Source organism: Brienomyrus brachyistius, chromosome 15 (assembly GCF_023856365.1).
Source record: "Brienomyrus brachyistius isolate T26 chromosome 15, BBRACH_0.4, whole genome shotgun sequence".
Classification (NCBI taxonomy): domain Eukaryota; kingdom Metazoa; phylum Chordata; class Actinopteri; order Osteoglossiformes; family Mormyridae; genus Brienomyrus; species Brienomyrus brachyistius.
Genome location: NC_064547.1, coordinates 22,507,896 through 22,534,593, shown reverse-complemented (window position 1 = coordinate 22,534,593; position 26,698 = coordinate 22,507,896). Strand labels below are relative to the sequence as shown.

The 26,698-nt window shown below is 52.0% G+C and overlaps 1 protein-coding gene across 1 annotated transcript; it reads right to left on the bottom strand.

Annotated features, from left to right (window-relative positions):
* Positions 1–276: 276 nt before the first annotated feature.
* LOC125709369 (inaD-like protein) lies at positions 277–26,698 on the bottom strand. The gene is given in 19 exon segments (XM_048977692.1): positions 277–2,166; positions 3,028–3,152; positions 3,252–3,354; positions 6,702–6,806; positions 7,201–7,673; positions 7,706–7,743; positions 8,170–8,294; positions 8,519–8,605; positions 9,795–9,943; positions 10,341–10,548; positions 10,807–10,890; positions 12,404–12,510; positions 12,600–12,720; positions 12,926–13,018; positions 13,131–13,223; positions 14,152–14,224; positions 18,530–18,621; positions 19,157–19,353; positions 26,408–26,698. Coding segments are annotated over 19 exon segments (2,430 nt in total). The 5' UTR covers positions 26,418–26,698; the 3' UTR covers positions 277–2,019.

Sequence of the window (26,698 nt, the reverse complement as noted above, 5' to 3'; positions counted from 1 at the left end):
AAAAAAAATCCTGTACCAATAGAAAGGGACATAAGGGTGAATTATTACCCAGATGCTGTGCTGAGTAAAGGAGAATGTTTCTGCTGAGCCTGAGGTTTGAAGGCGTAAACTAGAACTCAGTCCACAGGAGTTAATAACCGACTGACCAACAGCCATGCAATGATTGGACAGTTAATCATTTCAGTGGTGTGATGTATGCTGTGGCCAGAAAAGAGCCTTATGGGATGTATGATTAAACCGCAAAGCTGAGAGTCATGACCACTCCACAGCCGAAGATCACGTGTGCATCGTGTCTTTTATTACAGCGTTAAGTGATTTTAACATTTTCTTTGGATGTGAAGACATTCTACATCGATTGGCCGACAGGTACAAAAAGAGACCCTTCTATGGCACTACAGGGGACAGCACTCCGTCACTGAAAGGTCTGAGAAGCTCTGAATACTGCGTTCTGGGTTAGAGGATTCGGTGCACGGCTCCTAACTTCACCATCGGGCTGGACACACCTACTACTTTTTCTCAACGGACAGAAAGAAAAAGACACAAGCAACAGACATTGTGCTGGACACGAGATCCGACACTCAGCAGTCAAGATGGTGGACGGGTCTCAGGAACGGGCCTGCAGACAACCGGAGGATGCTGGGAAGGGAACCAGCATCTGGACAGAATAAAAACATGACAGGGAAGGCCTAACTAACACAATGCAACTCTGATGTCATTTTCAAGGGACAGACTCCAGGATTGGTTATGAAGAATGCAGTAAGTTACAGGGCTGGTTTCCATAGCAACGCAATAACCAATCAAACTAGAGGCATCAGATAGAGGGGCAGACAGGCCAAATGCTTCAGCACAGCTGGTATGTGTATGACAGTCCCCTGGTACGTGGTAAACATCAGCAGAGCTGGGTGCATTCTGGTAATGCTTGTCCCGGTGTAGTCCGGATCCCAGATCTCAGCTTTCCCAAGGGAAGATGCCTTCTGGGAACCAGACCCTCGAAATCCGAAGCCCATGCAGAACCACAGGCCAGCGACTACAGACAAGGTGGGATGTCATCAGCACCGGAGAGATTCAGGCACGAGAGGGGAGACAAATGGAGGCAGACCGCTGGACACAGCGGGCAAACGTACCAACACAAATGGCATGAGGCATGTGAAAGACGAGGCTTAGCGAAACTGCTACTTGGAATCAATCAGCATTTACTCCATTTTTAATTAAACTCAAGGTTTTTCTATGCTGAATGTTGCTTTAAGGTTCAGGACACGGAACAAGTGGCACCATAGGGAGACCCAATCCTAAAACCTCTGCAGCCTGGCACTCTATTTACCGCACACCGACTTGTCTTCTGGTGAATGAATGTGACGTTGCAGAGGCCAGGCTTCTGCCCAGCCAATCAGAATGCGGCGCTTTGAGAAGAAGCAGCATCTGGATGAGTGTGAGCAGGTTCCTGTCTCCCCCCGGTGATGAAGAGACGAGGGCAGGGAGCATCTCACAAGCTGCTGGAGTCCTGTGCCTTGGTGTCCTCAGTCCCTCGGTGACCACGTGACAGGTTCGGTCCACACTCCGGCGCACCACCCAGGCCTCCAGGCTGCACAGACCTAGGCTGCGTGAGCATTTCAGTGGGCTGGTGATTTTCAGACACACATCTGACAGACCTGGCAGGCCACAGTCCTGACCGCAGGACTGTATGGCACCATGCAGGGTCCTGATCGGATCACCCTCCTCATCCTGACAGCTCTCCTACACTCACGGAGTTAAAAATTGTGATAAAAAAGGGACAAGGACACGTCCTGCACACTCCACAATCCCAATTCAGTGGTACCTTCCGGAGCAACGCATATCCCATAATCCTTCAGGCCAACCTAAGCTCCTCTTTTGGAAGAACAGGTGAAGTGAGAAAACTGGGCCAGGCTCTGCCCATCTTAGAACTCCTCCAGTCCCCGTGCTCTCTCCCTCGCTACCCCACCCCACATCCCCTTCATGGCCCATAGCTCCCAGTCAGTAGGGGTGGGGGAGGGGCGTTAGCTAGGTCAGGACCTCCAGTGTAACTGTCCCTCTCTGGCGCTTCAGCACAGCCACTGCCTGCTCGTGTGTCACCCCATCCAGGCACTCGCCGTTCACGGACAGAATCTGATCCCCTCGCTTTAAGCGCCCATCCATGGCTGCTGCCCCCTGCAGGTGAGACACAGAAATAGCATCACCAAACTGCAAAACGTGGAGGGTAGTTTCCATTGTATGGATTATGTATGGAAAAGAAAAAGGAAAAAAAAAAAACTCGTATAAATTTTCAGAGAGGAACAGAAGAACAAGCTAAATTTAATTAAAATACAGTAGTTGAGTTAGAAAACTTTCTGATTAAATTATACATTTATCTGAAAGAGGACTAATTTAATTTCACATGGACTAATACTTCTTATGCTGTTAATCCCCATCCATATTTTCAACTTTTGCATTGAAAGCATAAGACATTTGTAAATTCCTGTCTTTTCTGCCCAAATGTTCAAATTTGTATTTCAAGTAAAGTGTTTCAAAACTTGAAAGTTGGCTCAATCCAAGCAAAAAACATTATTCTCCAATTATTTATAGAACAAACGGGGAATAATGGCACATTTTATTAAAGATAAGATAACGACAACTACTCAGAAGTGACCACCTGTGACTGCATAACGATTGTACAGTAGATTTTTATATTTAACCACTTGGATCAATGCAATTTTATTTAAATCTTTTGTATTTGATACTTGACATTTAAGAATATCTGACACCCTGATATTTAGGAATTGATATTTATTAAATGTTTGACTCTAAATGGTTTGGTTTACACTGTATAATTGTATAATTGGAGCTCCCTGTCTTAAGGTCATGGGCATTCTCATAAAAACTGACTGGGGAAGGTTGGAGGGTTAGGCGAGAGAGCTTCTCTGCTGTCCTGCCTGCACGAGAACATGGGCTTTAACCCTGTGAGGCAGAGTGAGGCCGCAGTCATGGAGGACACTGTGTGAGCGTGAAGCTTGGGACGAGAGAACTACATGCCTTGGAGAAGACAGTCTTGACGTAGATGGGGAGGTCTCCGTGGGGGGCTTCCATACCCCCCCACAATGCTGAAGCCCAGGCCATCGCAGCCCTTCTCCAGGGTGATGTTTTTGGGCTGTGGTGTCCTGCGGGATTGGGGGGCAGGCACACAGAGCATCAGGGTGGCCGGTGGTACGACGGAGGGGCATCGGTGAGGGGGAGGGGGGGTGGGACACAACACTTACTGGGGCTGGCCTGCCGGGGCTTCCGGCACGCTGGGGGGGGTGGCGCCGCTGGACAAGCTGCCACCTGACTGGCGATGGCACTGATGTTGGTGTCTGCGATGACCTGGGGGCAGAAGTACAGACTGACACGTCACACTCACTGGCTCACGCACACGCAGGGCTGCATGCCCTGCCACACCTCTGCGGCAGCTTCGAACCCAGCACCCAGACAACAGGACCGGCAAGCAGGAGGCTGGAGACAGACTCCTCATTCACACCCCCGTCGTCGTGCAGGAGACACAGCCAACCGTATTTTATGTGTCTGCTGCAGGGACTAAAGAGGTCATGGAAATATTAACAAAAATGAAATTTTACTGCACAGTGGGAGGATTGGAGGTGGAAGAGCAGTGGCAGATCGAGGTCTAATATGGAGTGGCACACAGGCCTGGGGGGCAGGTCAGCCCCCACGGCCATGGCTCTGCCTTATCTGCCTGACACAGCTTCTTCAGGAGGATGCTGTAGACGGGGGCAGCAAGTTATGGCGCTCTGGGAGGGGGGGCAAGTGGGTAGGGACATTCGGATGTAGAGGGGGAACACTGGGGATGCGGATCTCAGTGGGTATAGGCTGCATGGTTTAAGGGTGTCTTTCTCTTAGGGTATATATACATAATGCATGTGTATATGCAGGTATGTGTGTGTGGGATAGTGGGTGTGTGTACATCTCTGTGTGTGATATGGTGTGTATATATCAGGGTGTGTGTATGTATAATATGGTGTGTGTGTGTGTTAATATGGTGTGTATGTATATGGGGTGTGCTTGTGTGATAATGTAGTGTGTATATACACCCTAACAAAGGTATTGGGACACCCCTCTCCATATTATTGAATTCAGGTTTTCCAATCACTTCCATAGTTACAGGTGTATAAACTCAAGCACTTAGGCTTGCGGACTGCTTCTACAAATGTTTGTGAAAGAATGGGTCACTCTCAGGAGCTCAGTGAATTCAAGCATGGTACCATGATAGGATGCCATCTGTGCAATAAGTCTGTGAAATTTCCTCACTTCTAAATATTCCACGGTCAAGTGTTAGTGGTTTTCTAACAAAGTGGAAGCAATTGGGAACGACAGCAACTCAGCCACGAAGTTGTAGGCCATGTAAGATCACACAGCGGGGACAACGCATGCTGAGGTGTACAGTGTGCAGAAGTCGACAACTGTCTGCAGAGTCAGTAGCTACAGACCTCCAAACTTCGTGTGGCCTTCAGATTAGCTCAAGAACAGTGCGCAGAGAACTTCATGGAATGGGTTTCCATGGCTGAGCAGCTTCATCCAAGCCTTACATCACCAAGTGCAATGCAAAGCGTCGGATGCAGTGGTGTAAAGCACACTGCCACTGGACTCTACAGCAGTGAAGATATATTCTCTGGAGTGACCAATCATGCTTCTCTGTCTGGAAATCTGATGGATGAGTCTGGGTTTGCTGGTTGCCAGGAGAACTGTAGTTGCCTGACTGCATTGTGCCAAGTGTAAAGTTTGGTGGAGGGGGGATTATGGTGTGGGGTTGTTTTTCAGGGGTTGGGCTTGGCCCCTTAGTTCCAGTTAAAGGAACTCTTAATGCTGCAACATTCAAAGCCATTTTGGACAATTTCATGCTCCCAACTTTCTGGGAACACTTTGGGGATGGCCCCTTCTTATTCCAACATGACTGCACACAAACGCACAAAACAAGGTCCATAAGGACATGGGTGAGCAAGTCTGGTGTGGAGGAACTTGACTGGCCTGCACAGGGCCCTGACCTCAACCCAACAGAAACACCTTTGAGATGAATTAGAGCGGAGACTGCGAGTCAGGTCTTCTAATCCAACATCAGTGCCTGACCTCACAAATTCTCTCCTGGAAGAATGGTCAAAAATTCCCATAAACACACTCCTAAACCTTGTGGACAGCCTTCCCAGAAGAGTTGAAGCTGTCACGATGAAGGCAGGTGTCCCAATACGTTTGACAATATAGTGTATACTGGGTGTGTGTGTGGGAGATATAGTGTGTGCGTGTAATATATATATATATATATATATATATATATATGAGATATACGTGTGATATGGTGTGTGTGTGTATATATATATACACACACACACACACACACACACACACACACACATATTATATATATATATACACACACACGTACATACATACACACACACAGGGTGTTCGTGTGAAGGGGTGTATATACGGGGTGTGTGTGTGTGATAAGGTGTATATATATATGGGTGAGTTTGAGCACACTGCTCTATCTGCTTGCTGGCGAGCTTGCTTGCCCATGTACATATACACTGTAAGTGTGTGTGTGTGTGTGTGTGTGTGTGTGTGTGTGTTTGTGTTCGCGTGTGTCTGCTAGAGCAGTAAACAGTAATTGGTCTCCTCGGTGCTGTAATCAGCGGCTGGCAGACATGCCCCCCCCGCCCCCCCTCCCGGTTTTAAAGCCTGGCGTACTCCTCCTGGAGCGGCGCTGATAACGGCTCATTTGCATAAACGCGCAGGATTATCTGGCAGCACGCGCCCAACGCAGGCGGCTGCAGGCGGCTGATAGCCGCGCGTCTCAGCGGCGGGTCCTGGCGACGCAGCCCTCACCAAGCAGGCCCATCGAGCGCCGCGGGGACGCGCCCCTACCGCGCACATGCACACGCACGCCGGCCATGGATGGGGGGGGGTAGAAATGCCGAGGCTTGCGGGCGCAGCTATGGCGGGATGAAGAAAGTCCACACACACACACACACACACACACACACACACACACAGAAAATGCTGAAAAACGCACACTGTACTGAATATACACAGGGAAGAACATACACACAGTACTGAACACACATTCATGAACACGCTATACTGAACACACATCTACACACAGTGCTGCTAATTGCTTGGAAGCTGGGAGGACAGGTCAGTTAAGTCGAAAGAGGACTCATTTAGGAGCCTGAATTATGTTGTTTCTGGCTTAGAAATTCAGACAAAACCACGCCATTAAACAGGGAGCTTCTGCTGGTCGCTCTGAGAACCAGGGAGCTCGTAGATTACGACCTGATGGGCTACACACTGGTCTGAAGTCAGCTGAGCCATCCCCTGTGTGTGTGTGTGTGTGTGTGTGTATATCTGAGTGTGAGAGTCTCTTACACTCTGTCAGGGCCTGAGTCATTGTGTGGGTAAGCTGTAGACGGACACGTACAGCAAGTGTGCTTGCGTCTGTATGTGTATGATGGACCAGGGAGTGAGTACGAGCGTCAGTGTGTGTGTGTGTGTGTGTGTATGTGTGTCACATGGATGTGTTACACTTGTGTTAGTATCTGGGGATAAGAGAGAAAGATGGAGAGCATGTTCATGTGGACATGCTGGTCTCGCATGGATCACGGGGTTATAATAACGACACTCCTGTGCCCCCTCCCCCGGCCCATCCCGTCCCGGAACCTCACTTTCAGGCTGATGCTGCCAAAGGAATTCTTCAGCATGTTGACCACCTCGCCGTGCGACAGGCCCTCCACCGCCTGTCCGTTGATGCTCACAATCCGGTCGCCCACCTGTGGGGGCAGGGCCACGAAGCATTGGATCATTGTGCAGGAGCACAGCCATGGCGACCGGTCACTCTCTCTCGATTGGCCAAAGCGGCAGGAGGAACAGCCTATCTGAGCGAGGGAGAGGGGGATGCAGCAAAACATCTGGACCAGAAGACCTGCACCCTCAGCACGCGTCTAGAGACCCAGAATACGGCCTTACATGGAGCAGATTTACAGAGAGATGAGTATAATGTGATACCGCTGAGTCCTCCATCAGATGATGGAGAAAGGAAAGGAAGAAGGTGAGGAAGAGGAGGATAGAGGAGAGACAGCAGGATAGGGAGGACAGAGAGGATGAAGGAGATGAGATGAGGAAGAGCAAGGAAACAGGGCAGAGGGAAGGGGGTCAGCAGCCCACCTTGAGTTTGTGTGTCCGAGCTGCCATGCCGTTGGCCTGGATCATGGCGATGAAGATGGGAATGTCGCCCAGGGGGCTGCCCTTACCCCCGGCAATGCTGATGCCCAGGGCGTCCGCAGGGCCCTTCAAGGAGAGAAGGGGGGGCAGGGACAGGACTGAGCACTGGAGGGCAGGCTCATACTGCTTACACGCACACGCACGCAGAGACACACGCACGCAGAGACACACGCACGCAGAGACACACACACGCACGCAGAGACACACGCACGCAGAGACACACACACGCACGCAGAGACACACGCACGCAGAGACACACGCACGCAGAGACACACGCACGCAGAGACACACGCACGCAGAGACACACAAACACGCAGTACAATCCTGATGGAAACAAAGAGCATCGGTGGGTCCTGATGGGACCGTAAACGGAAGAGGAGGTTCGGACAGCATTATCACACCACTCCGACACTGGCATCAGGACAGAGGCGATAAGTGCTCCTGGTACCCGTGTAATCTCTACGGTGCGCATCCCCACGTCGCCTCCTACAGGGACACAGAGAGACGACAAGCTGTCAGCACATCCCCGGCTCACACCCAGGCCCGTCTCTGCTCCTCTACACCGCTTTCATTGTCCCCCCTTCCTCATTAACCCACAGGTACGTATGGGTTAAGTGCAGGATATCCCACATAATCTCACTGCAGATTTGTAGAGCACCACTGTCCCCATAACAGGGAGGTCAGCGCCATGGGCTGGAGCAGAATTTCCCAATCCGCTCATCGGGGACCTGCAGACAGTCCATGTTTTTACTCCCTTCCAGCTCCTGGTAATGTGTACTGTCTGGCAGGGAGCTGGGAGGGAGCAAAAATGTGGACTCGCTGTGGGTTCACAAGGACTGGATTGGGAAATACTGCACTGGAGGGACAGATCCAGAGGGTGGCTACAGCGGGGGGGTGGGGGCTGTCTCATACCTGGGCTCTTGACGGCAGAATCGACCGCAAGCTTCCGAACACTGTTGGTGAAATGGGAGGTGGGGGGGGTTGGCAGTCGGCGGCAGGGACCCGGTGCCGGAGCCATTGGTGCTGCCGTGGCTCATCTGGAGGTGGGGGGGGGGGGCAGGATGCAGGCTAAACAACACAGGGGGGTCTGCCAGCACTCATTTGACTTTCATGTCACCCAGCCCCACTTTCCAGAGCTCAAACAGGTCACAGTCTCTATTTAAAGACTGAAAAATAGTGAAAGGCGTGCACACACACACACACACACACACACACACACACACACACACACACACACACACACACACACCTGACTACGCACCTGGCTCCCCTGCGAGTTGTGGCGGGACGACACCCAGGAGGCGGCCTTCAGCCGGCCGAGCTCTAAGAGGACCAAGCCCTTGGCGCACTGGAGGGTGGGGGAGGAACAGCGGGTCAGGAATGGCAGCTCACAGCACACGAAGCGTCCCCGAGCGGGACATTATCACCGCGGCCATCGGCGGGCTGGCCTCATGCGTGTTTCCTGCCCCGCCAGGAGGCCCGAGTGCTCCATCACACTCACAGTAAGGTGCCAAGACTGGCCTACATAGACGCGGCTGCCGATGTGTGTGTGTGTGTGTGTGTGTGTGTGTGTTAAAGGCCCCGTACAGTCTGCCAAAGACTCTGCTATGACACTGTGCTGGTATCCCGTAACCAGACCAGCGCCACCAACCACTCAACCAGTCAGTAACTGGGTCCTTTTCAGCAGCACCTAGCAAACCCCTCACTGAGGAAACTAGCAGCATCGTGATTGAATAAAGCAAGCTGCATTTCAGTAAGACTGCGTGTTAATGGCGGAAGAATCCACATCATAACACAGTCTCTCCTAATGGGCTCCCGACCACAGCCCACCCCTCTGAACCTGAGTGGTGGCACGTTCCTGCCCTCGCACTAACTCACACGCATCATTTCAGTACTGATGGATGGATGTCAGACAGATTTAAAATGACAGTGTTTCAGAATTAGATTTTAAAAAGTTACACGTGTGTGTGAGAGAGGCAGGGCGTGGAATTAACTGCTGGGGGTTTGAAGGCATCAAGGTTCAGTGGCGTGTCACCCATAACAGGAAATTGGATTAAAACTGAGCTGGGGGGTGAGAGATAGATGAAACCGCCCCCGAATCTGAAATTACTCACCTGACTCTGAGGTTAACTGCTCAAATGGAATGTGTGACATTGCGCATCTTCATTCTTTCATTTTCATTTCATTTTTCCATCTTTATACTACTGGGGCTTCCATTGCGCAAGTTTGTTTAATACATTTTACAAAGAAGTGCATTAATTAGGCTGTGCCACCTCTCTGCTGCAGACTGTCAGGCTAAAGACTCAGTGAGGGAAGTGATTAATATTCATGAGGTTTTCATATGTTAATTCAGACTTCCTTTTACAAAGAACTGATATGGTATATCCTCTCAAACATAGCCGCCATTTCTATAAGCAGCCTACAGTGCCGCCTTGTGGCAGACACAGAGAACAGCAGGAGACCTGCCACTGGCAAATCATTCTGCGCCGCAGAAGGCCCCACTCGCGCCTAATAAGTGCTCCCCCCACTACCTTCACCTTAAGGATGGCCGCCACGGTTTCCTGTGAGGCCTGCCTCATGTCCTCCCCGTTGACGGACAGAATCTGGTCCCCCTGCATGAGCCGACCATCCAGGTCGGCCGCCCCACCCTTGACCACGTCTGAGATGAACACGCCGGGTACCATTGCTGAGGGGGCCATGTGGACGAGGAGGGAGGAAGATAGTGAGGAGCGAGAAGGAGAAAAGCAAGATAAATAAAATGGTCAGAGGATGTGAAAGAAGTTGCTGCTCTTCAGAACAATTACACTGATCAACCAGCCTAAAATACCACACAACAAAAGTGAGACTACAGCAGCAGGTTAGTTATCCATTCATTTTTCCTACACACAGCAATCAGACAGGCAGGGCCTTGCACAAGGGCCTGACAATTTACTCACCAGACATGGGATTCAAACCCACAACCTTCTGGACAAAAGTACAAATTCTATGCCTACACACCACTCACAAAAGCCCGCATTCACACAGACTCCCAAAGCACTGTAAGGCTACATGCTAACAGTGTTTTTGCTAACTGTAGACGGGACAGTGTCCCCGTTACCGCTTGCCGACGATGCTGAGGCCCAAGCCGCGGCCGGTTTTCTTCTGCAGCTCTACGCGGAACACGTCCAGGTTCTCCTCATCACGGTACTGGTTCTCATCTCGCAGCACCATCAGGCGCACTTTGGCCGGGGTCTGCCTCAGCACCGTGATGGCATCCTCATGTGCAGCGCCACGCAGGTCCACGCCATTCACCTGCAACGTGCACGCTTGCCATTGCTGTATGCTTTCAGGGGGGTGCAAAGGGCCAGAGCGCATTGCCAACCTCGGCCACTAGATGGCAACATCACGTCAGCTAGGGACGCACAAACACAGCATTTCCTTAGGACAACTACAGTGCAACGCCGGCCTATTTTCCCCTCTGGCGATCAGGTTACAGAGCTGTCAGGCAGATAATGTGGGGCTTTGGTGCCCAGGTGAGCGTGCTGTATGGAGGCGAGGCCGTAAACTCACCTCCAGGATCTGATCTCCAGCCCAGAGCCGGCCGTCTCGAGCTGCCGCCCCCTCTTCGTACACCTCATGGATCACAATGGCATCCTGGCAGTGTGAGAGAGGCAGAAAGGCATGATGCCCGAGAGCCCCTACTGGCTAAGGTCCCTCATTTCTGTTAACACCCTGAAACGGTTTTTCCTTAAATAACAGTGAGCAGGAAGCGCAGCAGCCCTGAAGCACAGCAGAGGGCGCCGCAGAGCAGGACGCGGCGTTCCAGTGGGAATGCCAGCAGCCGGGCTTATTCCCAGGGAGCTCTCGGCATGTAGCGTCGCTCCAAAGGCCCCAAACGTCCACATTCATCGAAGCCCTCATCCATCTCCGGCTTCTCCATCATGACCCTCCGTTTCTTTGCGTTAATTAGAAAAGGCCCGATTCAATTTGAAGCGGCTGTTGCTTTCAGTGGCTGCCGGCCGTGACAGCGGCTGCGAGACGACGCTGTTGACGAGGGCTTCATAGGGATGAAATTGGTTTGGGTGTAGCACCCTCAACCAGAAGATGAGAAATTAGGGTCTCAATCTGAAATGGGGCAGGGGGGGAGGGAGGAGTGGGGGGACTGTGATGGTCAGGATAGGCTGAAGGCAGACGCCTGTCCACAGCTACAACCCCCCCCAGGCGAGCTTTTGCTGGAAGGGGGGGGGATGCCTTAGAAACCACACTTCTATTCCATTTATACATCATTCTCAGGTAAATGTGCTTAGTTTGGGTTCCAGCTTGCAATTCCTCTTCCTAATGGTCAATATCCCGACACTATCCTACGTCCATTGATTTTGGTTAATATTTACACCCTCGTTACGCTGGACGCTCATGTGGGGGTGCTCCTGCTGCCCCAGTCCTGCCTACACTGAAAAAGCACCTCCCACCTCCCAACCCCTCCCCCCCCTTCCGGCATTACGGCCCATAATCTCAGACAGCAAAGGACAGAGTAGAGCGCCAACCCTGGCATGGCCCCCCCCACCATCCTGCATCCCAAGACAGGAAGCCTGCATCCGCTTTCGTCTGGCTAGGAAGCCTGGTCGTTTATTTCAGAGCATGCAGGGAGGTCTGCTCAGGCTGTCACCCTCACACTGACGATCACTGCTGCTAATTTCAGTCCTTTCTCCACAAGTCTACGGAGGTGTACACGCGCCCTGGGGGGGGGGGGGGGGGGGGCCCTGGGGCTGGCATCACTAACTGATTCATCAGTGAAATGGCCCTGTTGAAGATGACAAACCCTAATACTTGCAAAGATAAGTGGAGGGAAAAAAAATATGTATAAGAGCCCAACCAGGGGCCACTACCAGGCAGGGCTGTGTTCCCACACCCTGATGGTGTCGGCAAGCTGTTGGTCAGCTCAGTGCAGCTTTATGAAGCTACTTCAGCAGGTTCATACTAACCCTGCGAGCCACTGTTTACACAGCCAGCCGGTACTGTGACCGACAGCGGGTGCAAATGCTGAGATGAGAGGTTAATATGACCAGCTAGTACCAAGACTGTACAGAGACATACAGTAAGCTGTTGGGCTTCGACATCTGCAAGGGAGGAGGAGCGGTTTGGGAAGGGGAGCAAAGGCTTTGCTCACCAGCTGTGTGTCCCGCCCGCCCACGATGCTGAGCCCCAGTCCCGAGCGTCCCTTGGAGATCTCAATGACCGTCTCCTGACCGGGGACAATGGGACAAGTGGCTGGATCTGGAGACAGAGGAAGACAGAGGAGAAATCATGAGCGCTAACTGTGGACGGTCCCTCTGCCAGCGAGACTGGGCGGGGCAGGGCCGTACCTGGACTGCAGTACTCAGGGTCAGGACTGGCACTGGGTGGGGCAGGAGCTGCAAAGGGGGATGTGGGCTTGTCTAAGGGCAGCATGTTGAGGCTCTTAGAGAGTTTAGGGAGACTGGAGACCTGGAAGAACAAAGCAGACGGTCCTGATGAGGAGAACAAGGCCAGGTCGGTCAGGGTGGGCGGGACCAATGTCACACTGTCAATCATAACCTGGTTTCACCCAACAGAAACCGAGGCAACAAAAAGGAAGCAGCTTAAGCTGACTGGTTACTGAGCACTACATGATGCTCCCATCCCCAGGGCGCCTTCCCGCCATGACGCTCACCTTAGAGGCCGATTCGCTCTCGCTGAGGGTCCTACGGGCTGTGTCCCCAAAGGAGGATTCCATGCCCCCCACAGGCTCCAAGGCGGCCACCTCCTGTAGAAGAGAGGGTGGGGTCACTGCTCTGGACAATAAAATAACACCCAGCTAAAGAGAGGGCAGCCCTGGACGTGGTCTCTTCTCATGAGACCCCTGGGCAAAGGCTCACCTTGGCCGCAGGGGTCTCGGGGCGGTCTGTGCCGAGGGCCAGGCTGTCAACTGCCAAAGGCGTGTCCTCGAGGGACACGGCATTCTGGTAGGGCTACAGAGAATAACAGACAGATGGATCGACGGGGCTGGAACACTGCATATATTCAACATGTGCCATTCAGTTGCACCAGTGTTTTCCACTCCGGTCCTTGGGGATCCGCAGACAGTCCATGTTTTTGCTCCCTCCTAGCTCCTGACATCCACGTTTTTGCTGTTGGGAGCAAAAACATGGACTGTCTGTGGATCCCCACCGACCGGAGTGGAAAAAACTGGGTTATACTGTTGGTTTGCACAATGAATGGAATGAATATATTTATTGACAAGGGTGGAACCTAAATTCTCAAGCAAATGTTCAACATGGAAAACGTTATGCTGATTGTGGCTGTGAGTTGGTTACGGCAGAAGTGCACCCAAAACTGAGGAGTGCATTGAACTGTGAATTTTGAGTACTGTTGCACCCAAAATAAATAGATAAGATTATGGAGAGATAAGACAAAATATATAGATTAGATAGACAGAGAAATTAGAGAAAGATAATAAGGAAAGACAGGCAGGCAGGCAGGCAGGCAGGCAGGCAGGCAGACAGGCAGGCAGACAGGCAGGCAGGCAGGCAGGCAGACAGACAGGCAGGCAGACAGGCAGACAGGCAGGCAGGCAGGCAGACAGGCAGGCAGACAGGCAGGCAGGCAGGCAGGCAGGCAGGCAGGCAGGCAGGCAGACAGGCAGGCAGACAGGCAGGCAGACAGGCAGGCAGGCAGACAGGCAGGCGTCATCAGTCTCCGGGGGAACATGGGGACACACGGAACAGGACTGCACATCCTCTCCATCGTTCAGGCCACTTGCAGCCCCCTCAGTGAACACAGCATGGAAATGTGAGACGTGTCGATTTGTGACCCGCGGTATCGACCCGTTTTCATGGTGACGGTAGCCTGGAGGAACCGCAGGTCTCTGCAGGGAGGTGGGGGGGAGACACGGCTCACCTCAGGCGGCACGATGGGCGGCGGCGGGGCTGGGAAGGGCGGCACGGCCATCTGGTTGATCGCATCCTCGTTCCTGCAGGGAAAGAGGACAATATGCACCGTATATACACTCATCGGGGGGGAGGGAAGAGAGGAGGAGGGGGGCGAGAGCGACCTTCACTGCAGGGAAAAGTAGCAGAGAAACCAACAGCGGAATAACATCCTCTGGAGATGTATGGTACGCCGACACCTAAACATGCCTCACAGCATCACCATGATAATGTTATTAATAACGACAGTACAGGTTCCTATTCAAAGCAGCCGGCGGTATGAGAATGAGAGGCCCTGATAGCATCCCCGTCTCGGAAGTGGAAGAGGACGTGGAGCCCCATCTGCTGATGCAGGGGCTCCCACGCTCTCCACTCTCTAACAGATGTTCGGGCGCTAATGCAGGGGACCCGACACGTGGCCCCGTGCTGCATTCAGAACTCATCAGGGAGGACGTCCAAACATGTGAGGTGGCGCTGAGAAGGGGTGCCAGGGGGACCGGGGGGGGGGGGGGGGCATGTGCCAGCTGCATGTCAGAGCCACGCCGGTGCCCCTAAGCAGTCAAGCAGAGCCAATTACACAGGGCCATGCGCACAAGGGTCGCTGCCTGCAGGGTGGCACCAGGGAGTCATGCGACTGGTCGCATGAAAAGGCAGATGGATTTGAAGTAGGGATCAGCGAGGTGTGATTAAAATAAACATCAGAATGGGGGCAAACTGGGGTGCAAACGGGTCAAAGGTTGAGATCTGCACAATCCGAGGGCTGGCATCGAGGCACGAGCAGCACAGACAGAGCCGGTGAGGTGCTGTGTCCTGGGGACGCGGAACTGGGAGAGTGCTCAGGAGGAGAGCGCTGCTCAGGACAGGCGGCGTGGCACCTTTCCTTACCGTATCCTGAGCACCATTTACTTCCTCTTAAATTGTATTTCATCCATCATTTTAAAAATGGCAGAACATAGAGGCTGGGCACCATATAAAACCACACAGACCTGAAACTGCAGGGATCTGCCCCCATAAGGACAGAATAACAGAGGATGGAGAGGCAGAGCGCATCACCTCAGACCGCAAAGGACAGAGCAAAGCTCCAACACTGGAATGACACCCGGCATCCTGTCGTCTTGCATCCCAAGATGGGAAGCCTCTCAGCAGGCTGGAAATCCACTTCAGCCCACTCAATGACTGAATTTCAATTACAGCTAATGTGTTTTTTTTTTTTTTTGTATCATGGTGGAGGAAGAGAGGGGCAGAGGATTTACTGACCCATCAGCCTGCAGCTTACACTGATAAACAAACAGCAGCCGGGAGGACGCCGCACGCTCGGCACCGGCGAGAGCCCAGCTCCACGCAGGACGTGGACCACTGCAGGCAGCCAGTGTGCCTGCACCCATGGTAACTACTGTCACCATGGGAATAAGACAGAACCCCACCAATCAGTGTTTCGATGGGTGATCTTTGGCCCTTGCATGTGATTTATGATAACGATTGGTGCCAGTGGCATTGCTTACAGGAACGCAGAGACGGTCCACACTTACGAATGTCATTCTGAAAACATTCTGAATAGGGTTTAATCTAACTTTTCTTCACGTGATTCCACAGGACCCGTGCTGCATTCCTCAGAGCAAGACACCATAAAACAGTAGTGGGTATGAACTGAGAGCAGGCAGCATAAATAATGTGATTCTACATGAATCACTGTTGGGAGTTGAGAGTTGGTCCCAGGTTTATAGCACGCCCGCTTCCTTGTGAAGGAGTCCTTTAAAGCATCTCCTCATAGACCCTGACAGATCCACTTCTTTTGCTGCGTTCCATTTGTCCTCGGAACTCGGATTCCGGTTTTTGAAGCCGGAAGTGACGACCTGCGCGCTCCCGTTTCTCGGAGCAGTACCGAGGACCCCGAGTTCAGAATTCAAGATGGCTGCACCCTTAATCAACAGAAGTGAAAGTTGTAGTTTTGTACTGTTTAAGCACTACTCCTTTGTGGCTCATTAAATCGGTCGCACACACACACTATACCGTCCATCTTATCTGTGGACGTGTTGCTACGGAGTTTTATACGTAAAGCAAGCTGTGCATAATGGCTGTAATGTGTTAACTGATATAGCTAACAATGCTAACAATTAACCGGAATAGAACTGAATTTCATGATTAGTCGGACTATTTGTCGGATTTAAGGTAGTTCGGACTAGTTGTAAGTGAACGAAGATAATGGCCATTTAAACTGAGGTACCTTAAATCTGACAAGTTGTCCGGCTAAGCAAAAAATCTTGCTTTTTCATATGGGTCCATGGTTTTGCTTTCTGCGGCAAATGGAACGCATCCGACTCGGTTTTCACAAGTTTTTAGCGATTGTGACGTAATCTCGGAATGCGAAAATCGGATCCCAAGGAAAATGGAACGCACCAAAATCGACGATGGATTTAATGGGGCCTCCCTTTCCCACACAATGTGATTACACAGAACCTCATTTCACCAAAAAGTCTAGTGGAGGACAGGACTGGAGACCACAGCCGTGGGAGCTCACAGCCACGGGGTCCTGGTGTCACACTCACTGGCATTTACATCACAGGTATGTAAAGCAGACAGTGGAGTAGTTCTCTCACTGTGTTTGCTTTGGGGTGTGTGCTGATGAGTGTGTTGCTAAGTTACGCCCCTAGCCAATATGGGTAAATAGATCACACCATTACTTTGGAACCTTTGAGCTGGATCACCCCTGACAGATACATGGGTGTGCACTGATCTGGACTAACAGGCCTGGGTCCAACCAGACCTCTCACAAGGAACAATTTGCAACACGATCAAACAAAACACGTAGCAGCCCTGGCAGTTTACAAGAAATCACAGAGGGACACATCACTGCAGAGGGCACAGCAAAGGGAGACACAGCACAGTAAATTAAATATATCACAGCAAGGACAACATCACTGCAACGACACTGCACAGAAAAACACAGTACAGCAGAGGGAAATAATTCTGCACAGGGCGCTGCACAGGGAAACATCACGACAAGCGAAACACAGCAAAGGAGAGAGAAATGTACAGGGAAACACAGCACAGTAGCAGGCACTGCACAGGAACACATAGTACAACAGAGCGAAACAGCACTGCTAGGGCACTGCACAGAAAAACACAGTACAGCAGAGGGAAACAGATCTGCACAGGTCGCCCCACAGGGAAACAGCACAAAAACTGACACATGGCACAGAAGAGGGAAACAGAACTGCAAAGGGAACCGCACAGGGAAACATAGCACAGCAGAGGGCATACCAAAGAAAGACACAGCACTGCACAGGGCACCGCACAGGGAAACATAGCACAGCAGAGGGCATACCAAAGAAAGACACAGCACTGCACAGGGCACCGCACAGGGAAACACAGCACAGCAGAGAGCATACCAAAGAAAGACACAGCACTGCACAGGGCACCACACAGGGAAACACAGAACAACAAGGGAAACAGCACACCACAGGGAAACAGCACAGCAACCAACACATGGCACAGAAGAGGGAAACAGCACTGCAAAGGGAACCGCACAGGGAAACACAGCACAGCAAGGGAAACAATTACTACAAAGGAAAGGATCACTGCAGAGGGCACCGCACAAGGAAGCATAGCACAGCAGAGGGCATACTAGAGAAAGACACAGCACCGCACAGGGCACCGCACAGGGCACCGCACAGGGCACCGCACAGGGAAACAGAACAGCAAGAAGAAACACAGCACAGCAAGGGCGCGGCAGAGTGAAACACAGCAAAACAAGGGACACACAGCACAGCAGAGGGAAACAGCACTGCACAGGGCATCACACAGGGAAACACAGCACAGCAAGGAAAATATCACTGCAGAGACCCTACACAGGGAAATACAGCACAGCAGAGGGAAACAGAACTGCAAAGGGAAACAACTTACAGTAGCACAGGGCACCGCACAGAGTAACACAGCTCAGCACTGGGAAACAACATTCCACAGGGAATCAGCACAACCTTGTCTATAGAAGTTTGCATTTCTTATGTGAAAAAAAAAAAAACTCGTCACTACCGCTGTCTTATTTCCTTAAAATGTGGCAGGCACTTTTGTTAAGGTTTAGTAATTCATTACAGAGGGAATCTAGGTAGGCCACGATCTCCTTGGCGACCGGGCTGGAAATAACTAATCATGGGGAACAGGGTGGTGGGGTCTCATCTGGCCTGTGTCCCGCGTCCCGGACAGACGGGCCGTGGGTAAAAACAAGGCACTCCAAGGGCCGCAGATGAACGGCCGATCCAGGGCATGCCGTCGATGACAAAGTGTACGGCTCTCTGATGCGACAGGGGAGCTCTGGGACAACTCAGCGTCTCGTCGAGGGGGAAGCTCACCTGATGAGGATGATCCTGACCCGGGAAGGAGCACTCTTAATGATCGCCGAGGCATTCTGGTGACTCCTGCCATACAGAACCTGGTCGTTAATCTTAAACGAGAGGAAAGAAAAAGAGTTTAACACATGAGTCCTGATGATGTCATAAGCACATTCATCATCACCATCACCATGTAGCACTGTCCCAGTTCAGGTCACAAGCTGGACAGGATTCAGGTGCAAACTGCCACCATAAAGATAATGATGCGACCGACCTTTAAAGGGCACAGGAAAGCATGTGAGGCAGACAGTGTTATTTTCCGCTACATATCCCGCATTAATGGGAGGTCATAGTGACACAGCAAAGCAAAGGTGGGTATTTCCACCTAAATGATGCGACTGGTAAACAGACCTTCCCAGCGGATACCTTTGGATTAGTTTAACCACGGAGAGCCCTTCTGAAATGCACAGAGGGAAATGCGTCTCCCTGCGGGGGAAGCGAGAGTGCTGTCCATCATTAATATTAAGCGGGAGACGCTGCTCCTCCGGGGCCCGGAGGCATGACTAGGTTGATGGAACTGAGGGAAAGGCCTTATTTTGCTGGACCCAGACAGTGAGGCAGAGGGGGGTGGGGGGGGGGGGGGCTTACCTCCAGCAGCTCGTCCCCAATGCGAATGCGGCCATCGCGGGCCGCCGCCCCCCCGGGCGCGATGCCCACCACAAAGATACTCATGCAGGAGCGGTCGCGGTTTCCTGCCAGGCTCAGGCCCAGACCCTGCCGCTCCTTGTCCAGCTCCACCAGCAGCAGCTCCCCGGGCAGCTCGCCGTATCTCTGCCTGATTCGCTCTGCGGAGGCGAAAGAGAGGATGCGTTTACACCGGAGCCATCCTGGGTCAGGCCCGCCACCCCCCGCCCGCCCCAGAATGTGTGACGTGTGTTTAACACAGAAATCACCACTGATTTTTGGGAAGACAAATTCATAGAGCAGGCAGCCGGCAAGTTCTGGTGCGCCACAAGCAGAGTGTAATGTTCTGCTGCCCATGATTCAGTGCTTCCAGTGCCCTGAAGGCTTTGAAAGGGTGCACAGGTCACAGAGCTCTCCGGACGGCAGGCACACTTTTGGGGACTGGTTGACTTTTTTTGGTTTTTGTGCTGCTTGCCATCAGAACTCTGTGTCTCAACCTTAGGATGGCGGGACTCAAGGGAGGGGAGGGGAAGCAGATATGAGCAGCTGACAGACAGAGAGACCTCCCCTCCTCAGTCTTCAGCTCCCCTCTTACCCCACTGCCCCCTACCTGCAGCCTGAGGGGCCTGTCGTCATGGAAACCAGCACCACGCAGCGTTTCACATTAAATCTTAAAGAGCTTCTTTCCCCTGCTAGACTTAAGCTAAAGGTCTCACACCCTCCAGGCAGACCCTCCCTGCAAATCCCCTCCCCCCCCACCCCGCTAACCCGGCACAGACAGAAGCTCATCTGACAACTGCATTTAAAGTGACAGCCGCATCAGTTCAGCAGGAACCTGCGAGATTGTTTCATTAAGGAAAGACTGTTGGGGGGGGGGGGGGGGGGGGGGGGGGGGGTCGCGGGCGGGACAATGCGCTTCACTGAGAGCTGAGCTTCCATGCACACAGTCGTTTAAACACCACCTGTGAAAGCGAGCCTGCTTTGCAGAGGGGGGACCCTGCCTCTCCTGTTTCAATATTCAATTTATTTTTACGGCAGGGAAGCTATTAATTCTGCAGCGATGCAGGGAGGAAATTAAAAGCCCTAAGAAACATATAAATTCAGGTGGATAAACCCGTGGCTTCATCTCCCCTGGGGCTGGCCTCACGCACTTGGGGATGGCTGGGGACAGCAATCTGCTCCCACGTGATTAAACCCCATCTCCCCAGGGCTGGCCTCGCGTGCTCAGGGATTGCTCGGGGATGGCTGGGGATGGCAATCTGCTCCCACGTGATTAAACCCCATCGCCCCAGGGCTGGCCCCGCGCGCTCGGGGACAGCAATCTGCTCCCACGTGATTAAACCCCATCTCCCCAGGGCTGGCCTCGCGTGCTCGGGGATGGCTGGGGATGGCTGGGGATGGCAATCTGCTCCCACGTGATTAAACCCCATCGCCCCAAGGCTGGCCCCACGCGCTCGGGGATGGCTCGGGGATGGCTGGGGATGGCAATCTGCTCCCACGTGATTAAACCCCATCTCCCCGGGGCTGGCCCCGCGCGCTCGGGGATGGCTGGGGATGGCAATCTGCTCCCACGTGATTAAACCCCATCTCCCCAGGGCTGGCCTCGCATGCTCAGGGATTGCTCGGGGATGGCTGGGGATGGCAATCTGCTCCCACGTGATTAAACCCCATCGCCCCAAGGCTGGCCCCACGCGCTCGGGGATGGCAATCTGCTCCCACGTGATTAAACCCCATCGCCCCAGGGCTGGCCCCGCGCGCTCGGGGATGGCTGGGGATGGCAATCTGCTCCCACGTGATTAAACCCCATCTCCCCAGGGCTGGCCCCGCGCGCTCGGGGATGGCAATCTGCTCCCACGTGATTAAACCCCATCTCCCCGGGGCTGGACCCGTGCGCTCGGGGATGGCTGGAGACGGCAATCTGCTCCCACACAACCCCCTTCCTAGGACTAATCTGCAAGTTCAGAAACTGCAATCCCCCCTTTCTGCTGCTGCCCCACTAAATACATGAAAGGTCACAGAACAGTAAAACACATATACTGGTGGGGGGGGTGGTTGTGGTACTGCTTGGAAGCATGTTTTAAGGATGACCTGAAAGAAACCAGAGCAGCTCTCGGGAGGAACCGCTCTCCATGACAATTACCCAGAAACGCTCAGGTAAAAATACTCAGGAACAACAACAGGTTCACTGCTCTGGGGGGGAAATGAGCCACTGGATGTGACAGCAAAGGGACCGGCGAATTATAATGATGCACACACACACGCACACGCACACGCACACGCACACGCACACACACACGCACACACACAGTCCACCAGGCTTTGTTTTAATACATTGGAGTGAGAATGAGGTCTAATTATAAAATGCAGTTTTTTCTCCCACAACATGTCATTATCTTAGCAGCAATTATGTATGCATATTCAAATATCATTATCATAGAAACATAGAAGTGTAACTCAGAGCTGGTTAAGCTGCGCTTAGTCCTGCTTTCCTGTTTCCGGAACTGGCTGCAGACAGACACGCACACAGCATGTCTGCTTTTCTAAGCCACCGTATCTTTCGACGGACGAAGGCCCAACGTTTCAGTATCAACCAGAAAACAGGCGAGCACAGAGGGAAGCATGGAAATCGAAAGACAATTTAATGAAAGACATAAAAAGACCCGTGGGAGCTTAAATCATCGGGCAAGAGGAGGGGATCCATGAAGCCTGGACTGGCTGCACCAGGTGAGAGAGGAACGAAGCTGCAGGTCCACCAATCAAAGTGGGCTACAGTTCTGAGTGAGCTGAGGGTCGGCGAGTAGAGACTGACAGTTCCTGAAAGGACCCCATTAATTATACATACTGCTCTGGGAGCACCTCTGCCCAGGAAGTGCAGGTACAGTCGCCCCTGGCAGTATTTCCCTAAGCTCCAAGGGTCAATATGTGGCACTGATGAGTTCAGAAGGATTCTAAAGAATGTGACCCTTGCTCTGTGCTGATGGTTTTAAGGGTGTGAGACTACAGGATGTCTGCCCACACTGGCTCCATAGCAAGTTTCCTGTTAGCTGGAAAAAGGCTCATTTAGCAGAATGGACCATTATTAAATGGAGGAATCGGCTGGACAAAGAGACTCGCAATGAATATCAGTTTAACCGCGTCCATGTGGACAGCTCTCACTATACATCACACCTCCAGCCTTGTTCCGCCTGAAACTAGGGCACTGACAAGCACCTTCTTCCCATGAGCCTCAGCAGTGGAAAATGGGTCTCCAGGTGTGACTTAGCCCACGGACGCTTGCATCCTGGCAAAATCGGCTTTGGAAAGTATGTTACAGTGGCTCCTTTTCAAAGCTGCTGGCTTCTATTGATCTCCCGCAGCTGTGGTGTTGAAGTGCAACGTTCCTCCATGAAGTATTGACCCCGTTTTGGCAGAACACAAGGACACCATGTCACAGTGGAGCTTTTAAAGGTGTTTATCCCCTTGCTCTCCATTTACAGTCAGGCTACAATGACTTTAGACCAGCTTCTCAGACTAGGAGTTGACTGGCAAACTACTGACAAATTTAAAAAATTATCACAGCTGCACTCCTGTGTGATGAACACAGATGTGAGTCCAAAGACAAAGGGTAACGGTCCATAGCAGGTTCTAGTCACTCCGAGGGCAATGATCCATAGGTCTCAGTCACTCTGAGGGTAACAGTATGTAGGAGCTCCTTGTCACTCCCATGGAAACGGTCCATAGGAGGTCCTCATCACTCTCTTGGTAACGGTCTGTAGGGGCTCCCAATCATTCCACGAGCAATGATCCAATAGAAGCTCCCCATTACTCTCAGGGTAATAGTCCTTAGAAGTTCCTTGTCACTCGGAGGGTAACAGTCTGCACTAACCTGTTTCTGAGCAGTGGGAACTTTTCCATGACTGGAAGGCAGATTTTTGCCTACATCTGGTAAATATGACAATCATGCACTGTGTTGCTAGCACATCTGGGAATTTTCTGATGCGCACACAGTGAAAATCTGAATACCCCATGACCACCGGCTAAGGAATCCTGAGAATGACATCCTTTGATCTTTGATTTATTCACACACCTAGAAATCTGCTGGCACTCGAAGCAGCTTCACAATGACAGAGGAGGAACACTGCTCCTGTATTCTCTTGGGAAGGAGAGCCTAACTCCGCCTTCAGAGACCAGGATGAGAACCGATGTCACTTTAATGAACCCGTCATCCAGCACCCCACAGAAGCAGGCCATTTCAGCACAGGGAGCCAGAGCTGACAAAGCAGCAGTAAATTGGTCCATGCTAGAACCTGCTGTTTGGTCCGCTAAGTGTCGGGGAACATGTGGCCCCCTGGCAGCGCCAAGGTGGTGCAAAGGGCACCGGGGCCCACTGCAGCACCTGACGACGCCAGTGATAGGGGCTATGATCATTGCACTACTGTCCCCGGATCACATGGGTCCAGAACTAGTTCTGAGGATACCAGAGCAAGTGTACGCTGTGAAGTGACTGCTTCACAAGCTGTCAGCCCAACTGACAGAGCATTTACGACAGTAAAAACACTCTTAACACATCACATTATCTTCTTCCACACAGGAAGAACTGTGGACTGCAGTCAAGAAAATATCAACCAACTTCAATCATGTACAAAAACTTCCAACCAGAATATTAAACCTTATAAAGAAAATTGTTAATTCTTCTTTTATTATTTCCATTTTAGGGTTATTATAATTTACGTGTTAGTTGAACACAACAGACTGCAGTTCCCTTGAAGTTGCAAGCCTGTCATTTTCTGCATACTAGTTCAGGGTAATGCAGCTTGTAGCATGAGATGGAAAGTGGTTTGAAAATGGATGGATAATCCAGCTGCCTTATAACAACAGGAAGTCTAAGATGGTGGTGAATGTGTAAATGAAAGGGAAGAGATTTTTGGAAAAAAAGATTTTTAGGGGAATCTGAAAAGGGCCTGTTGTCTTTGCATCGCTTAACCTATATAACTCAACTGCATTTATTTCTGTATAGTGTCCTTCACTAAGCTAACCTAAGGGTGTCAGAGTGTGTAGCAGCTAAGGAAGCATCCAAAATGCTGGTGGTTCACATCTGTCGTACCTTTGAGGGAAGTACTAAAGCTACATTAAATTACAAAGTGCCACAGCAGCAGTTAAAAATCATACAGTATTAAAACAGCCAGAGGGCAGAAGACAGAACTTCACTCAAGGAGAAAATAAACGGAGGTCCAAGGCCAGCCAGCTGATGGGCACCCCCTGGCCAAGCAAACCTGACAAGCCAGAGGCTGATAGCCACATGCAGCCTGAAGGTTACACAGCTGCTTACAAAGTCCTGAAGAAAAGCTTGATGCACAGAGGCAACACAATAAAGGCGAGACTGACATCTGCTTCCCAGTCAGAAGGTACAGCATCACCGCCCCCTACAGGTGTGGGTTGGTAATTCAGCTGACTCACCTCTAATTAAGCCAACCCCGTCAAGCAGCAGAAAGAAACCCCCACACAGAGATGCAGATTAAACAGCTCCCCCTCCCAAGGCACCCGCCCGTGTTCGTGAGCCTGATTCAGCCCCCTGCCATTCCCCCTCCCCCGGGAAAGTCAGAAGCGCCCCAATGTGCACAGACAAATACCGTATGCTTAGAGTTTATTTTTTGTACATTATATTTTTAGCTGCCTTACACTGAAACTGTCTCCCCTCTGACAAAGAACACCTGCCTCCCTCCTCTTTTTGAAAATCCAGAATGTTACAAACTCCAGAGGGACTAAATCAGCACACGAACCCCACACCCCCCTCCCTGGTTAGCGTCGACAGCTGGCCCTGCAAGCCAGCCTCTGTGTGGTGCTGACACCTGGCAGGCCATACGCAAAAAAGAAAAAGGGGGGGGGTCTGGAATTAAATCACGGCCACCTAGAAACCTTAATAAGGGGATGGTGCAGAGGTGCCGGGACTGCGGTGTCAGCCTGAGCCTGGTGCAGTGACACACGGCCTGAGGCAGTTGGGTGACCCGTTTAAAGGAGGGAAAACAAGACTCACAGCTCACATACCCTCAGTGTCTTTCCATCAGTGACGTTTAAAACAGACAGTGTGCTCTTTTGGGCCGAGCATATACAGGGGCTCCCAGGACAGCCACTGATATAGCATCCTACTCTGAGATCTCCACTGGGGAACAGGTGGGAAAACAACAGGACCTGCCTGCCATATGCACCCCCAGGCTCACTGCAGCCCCGTGCAGGATCTGCACTTCCCTGTCCTGACAGATCAACCCCCACACCTCCAACCCACTTGCCACGTGACACGCAACTCATAATTCTTTCCAAGTTTCCCCGCAGCACGGATTATGGGATCGGCAGCCGCATCGGAACAGAAGGTGAACGAGCGGACTTCGCCGATGAAGGAGACAGAGAGAGCAACACAATGGGAAGGCCAGGTCTCAAGCCGGGAACATCTCTGCACAAACTCGTCGCAGTCATATCTGTGAGAGATGCCAAGGTCATCACGCAACGGCCATCCTCTTCTGCGGGCACATCACAGCTTTCACTCAGCACACAGCGGCCAATCAAAACAAGGCCCTCGATCTGGCACCCTAATCTAATGAGACGAGGTGCCAGTGAAGACGGCGGGGAGCTCTGTTTTAACAGAGCATGTTACTTAAAGGGAACAGCACCCACTCATATACACACAGGCTCCATGACGCTAAGGTGCACATCCGCGGGCTGGCTTACCGCTTTAATCGCATTAACGTTCTGGGGGGGCGGGGGGCATTCAAAGATCAAAGAAAGATGGAGGGTTAATAGGGGATGAGGACAGAAGAGTAAGCAGCATCTACATGAATGACCCACCCCCCCCCACCCAGGAGATAAGATGACTTTCCTCAAGTATGCCTGTGCAACAGAGGAGCAAAGTGATGCCACAGCTTCAAACTGCAACAATGAGGTGATTGCGCGCGCACGCATGCGCCCCACACACACACACACACACACACACACACACACACACACACACACACACACACACACACACACACACACACACACACACACACACACACTGTGGTGGATCCAAAATCAAATCAGTCTTCTAATAGTGAGTCATTACTGTTTACCTACACGCACCCCAAGAGACCAAAGTGCAGACAGAACACACATACACAGACCCACAGTCTCTCTCTCTCTCTCTCACACACACACACACACACACACACACACACACACACACACACACACACACACACTCACCTGGCAACATAGTCCATGCTTCAGCGTCCCAGTGCTTCCTAGCTGAAGGTCTGCATGCACAGTGTGTGCGTGCGTGGTGGTGTGCGCGGGGCCGTGCTCGTGTTGGCACCTGCCCTCTCCGGTGCCTAACCTCGCGGTGCTGGACGGGAGAGCGGCGGAAGGTGAGGAGTCATGCCGGTGTGGGCTCCGGGAGGAGTCATGCAGGAAGACGCCTCCAGCGGACGGAAGCACAGAGCTGCTATGTGCCTGAGCGCCAGCTGCAGTCTCTGCTCTACAGCACGCAGGGAGCAG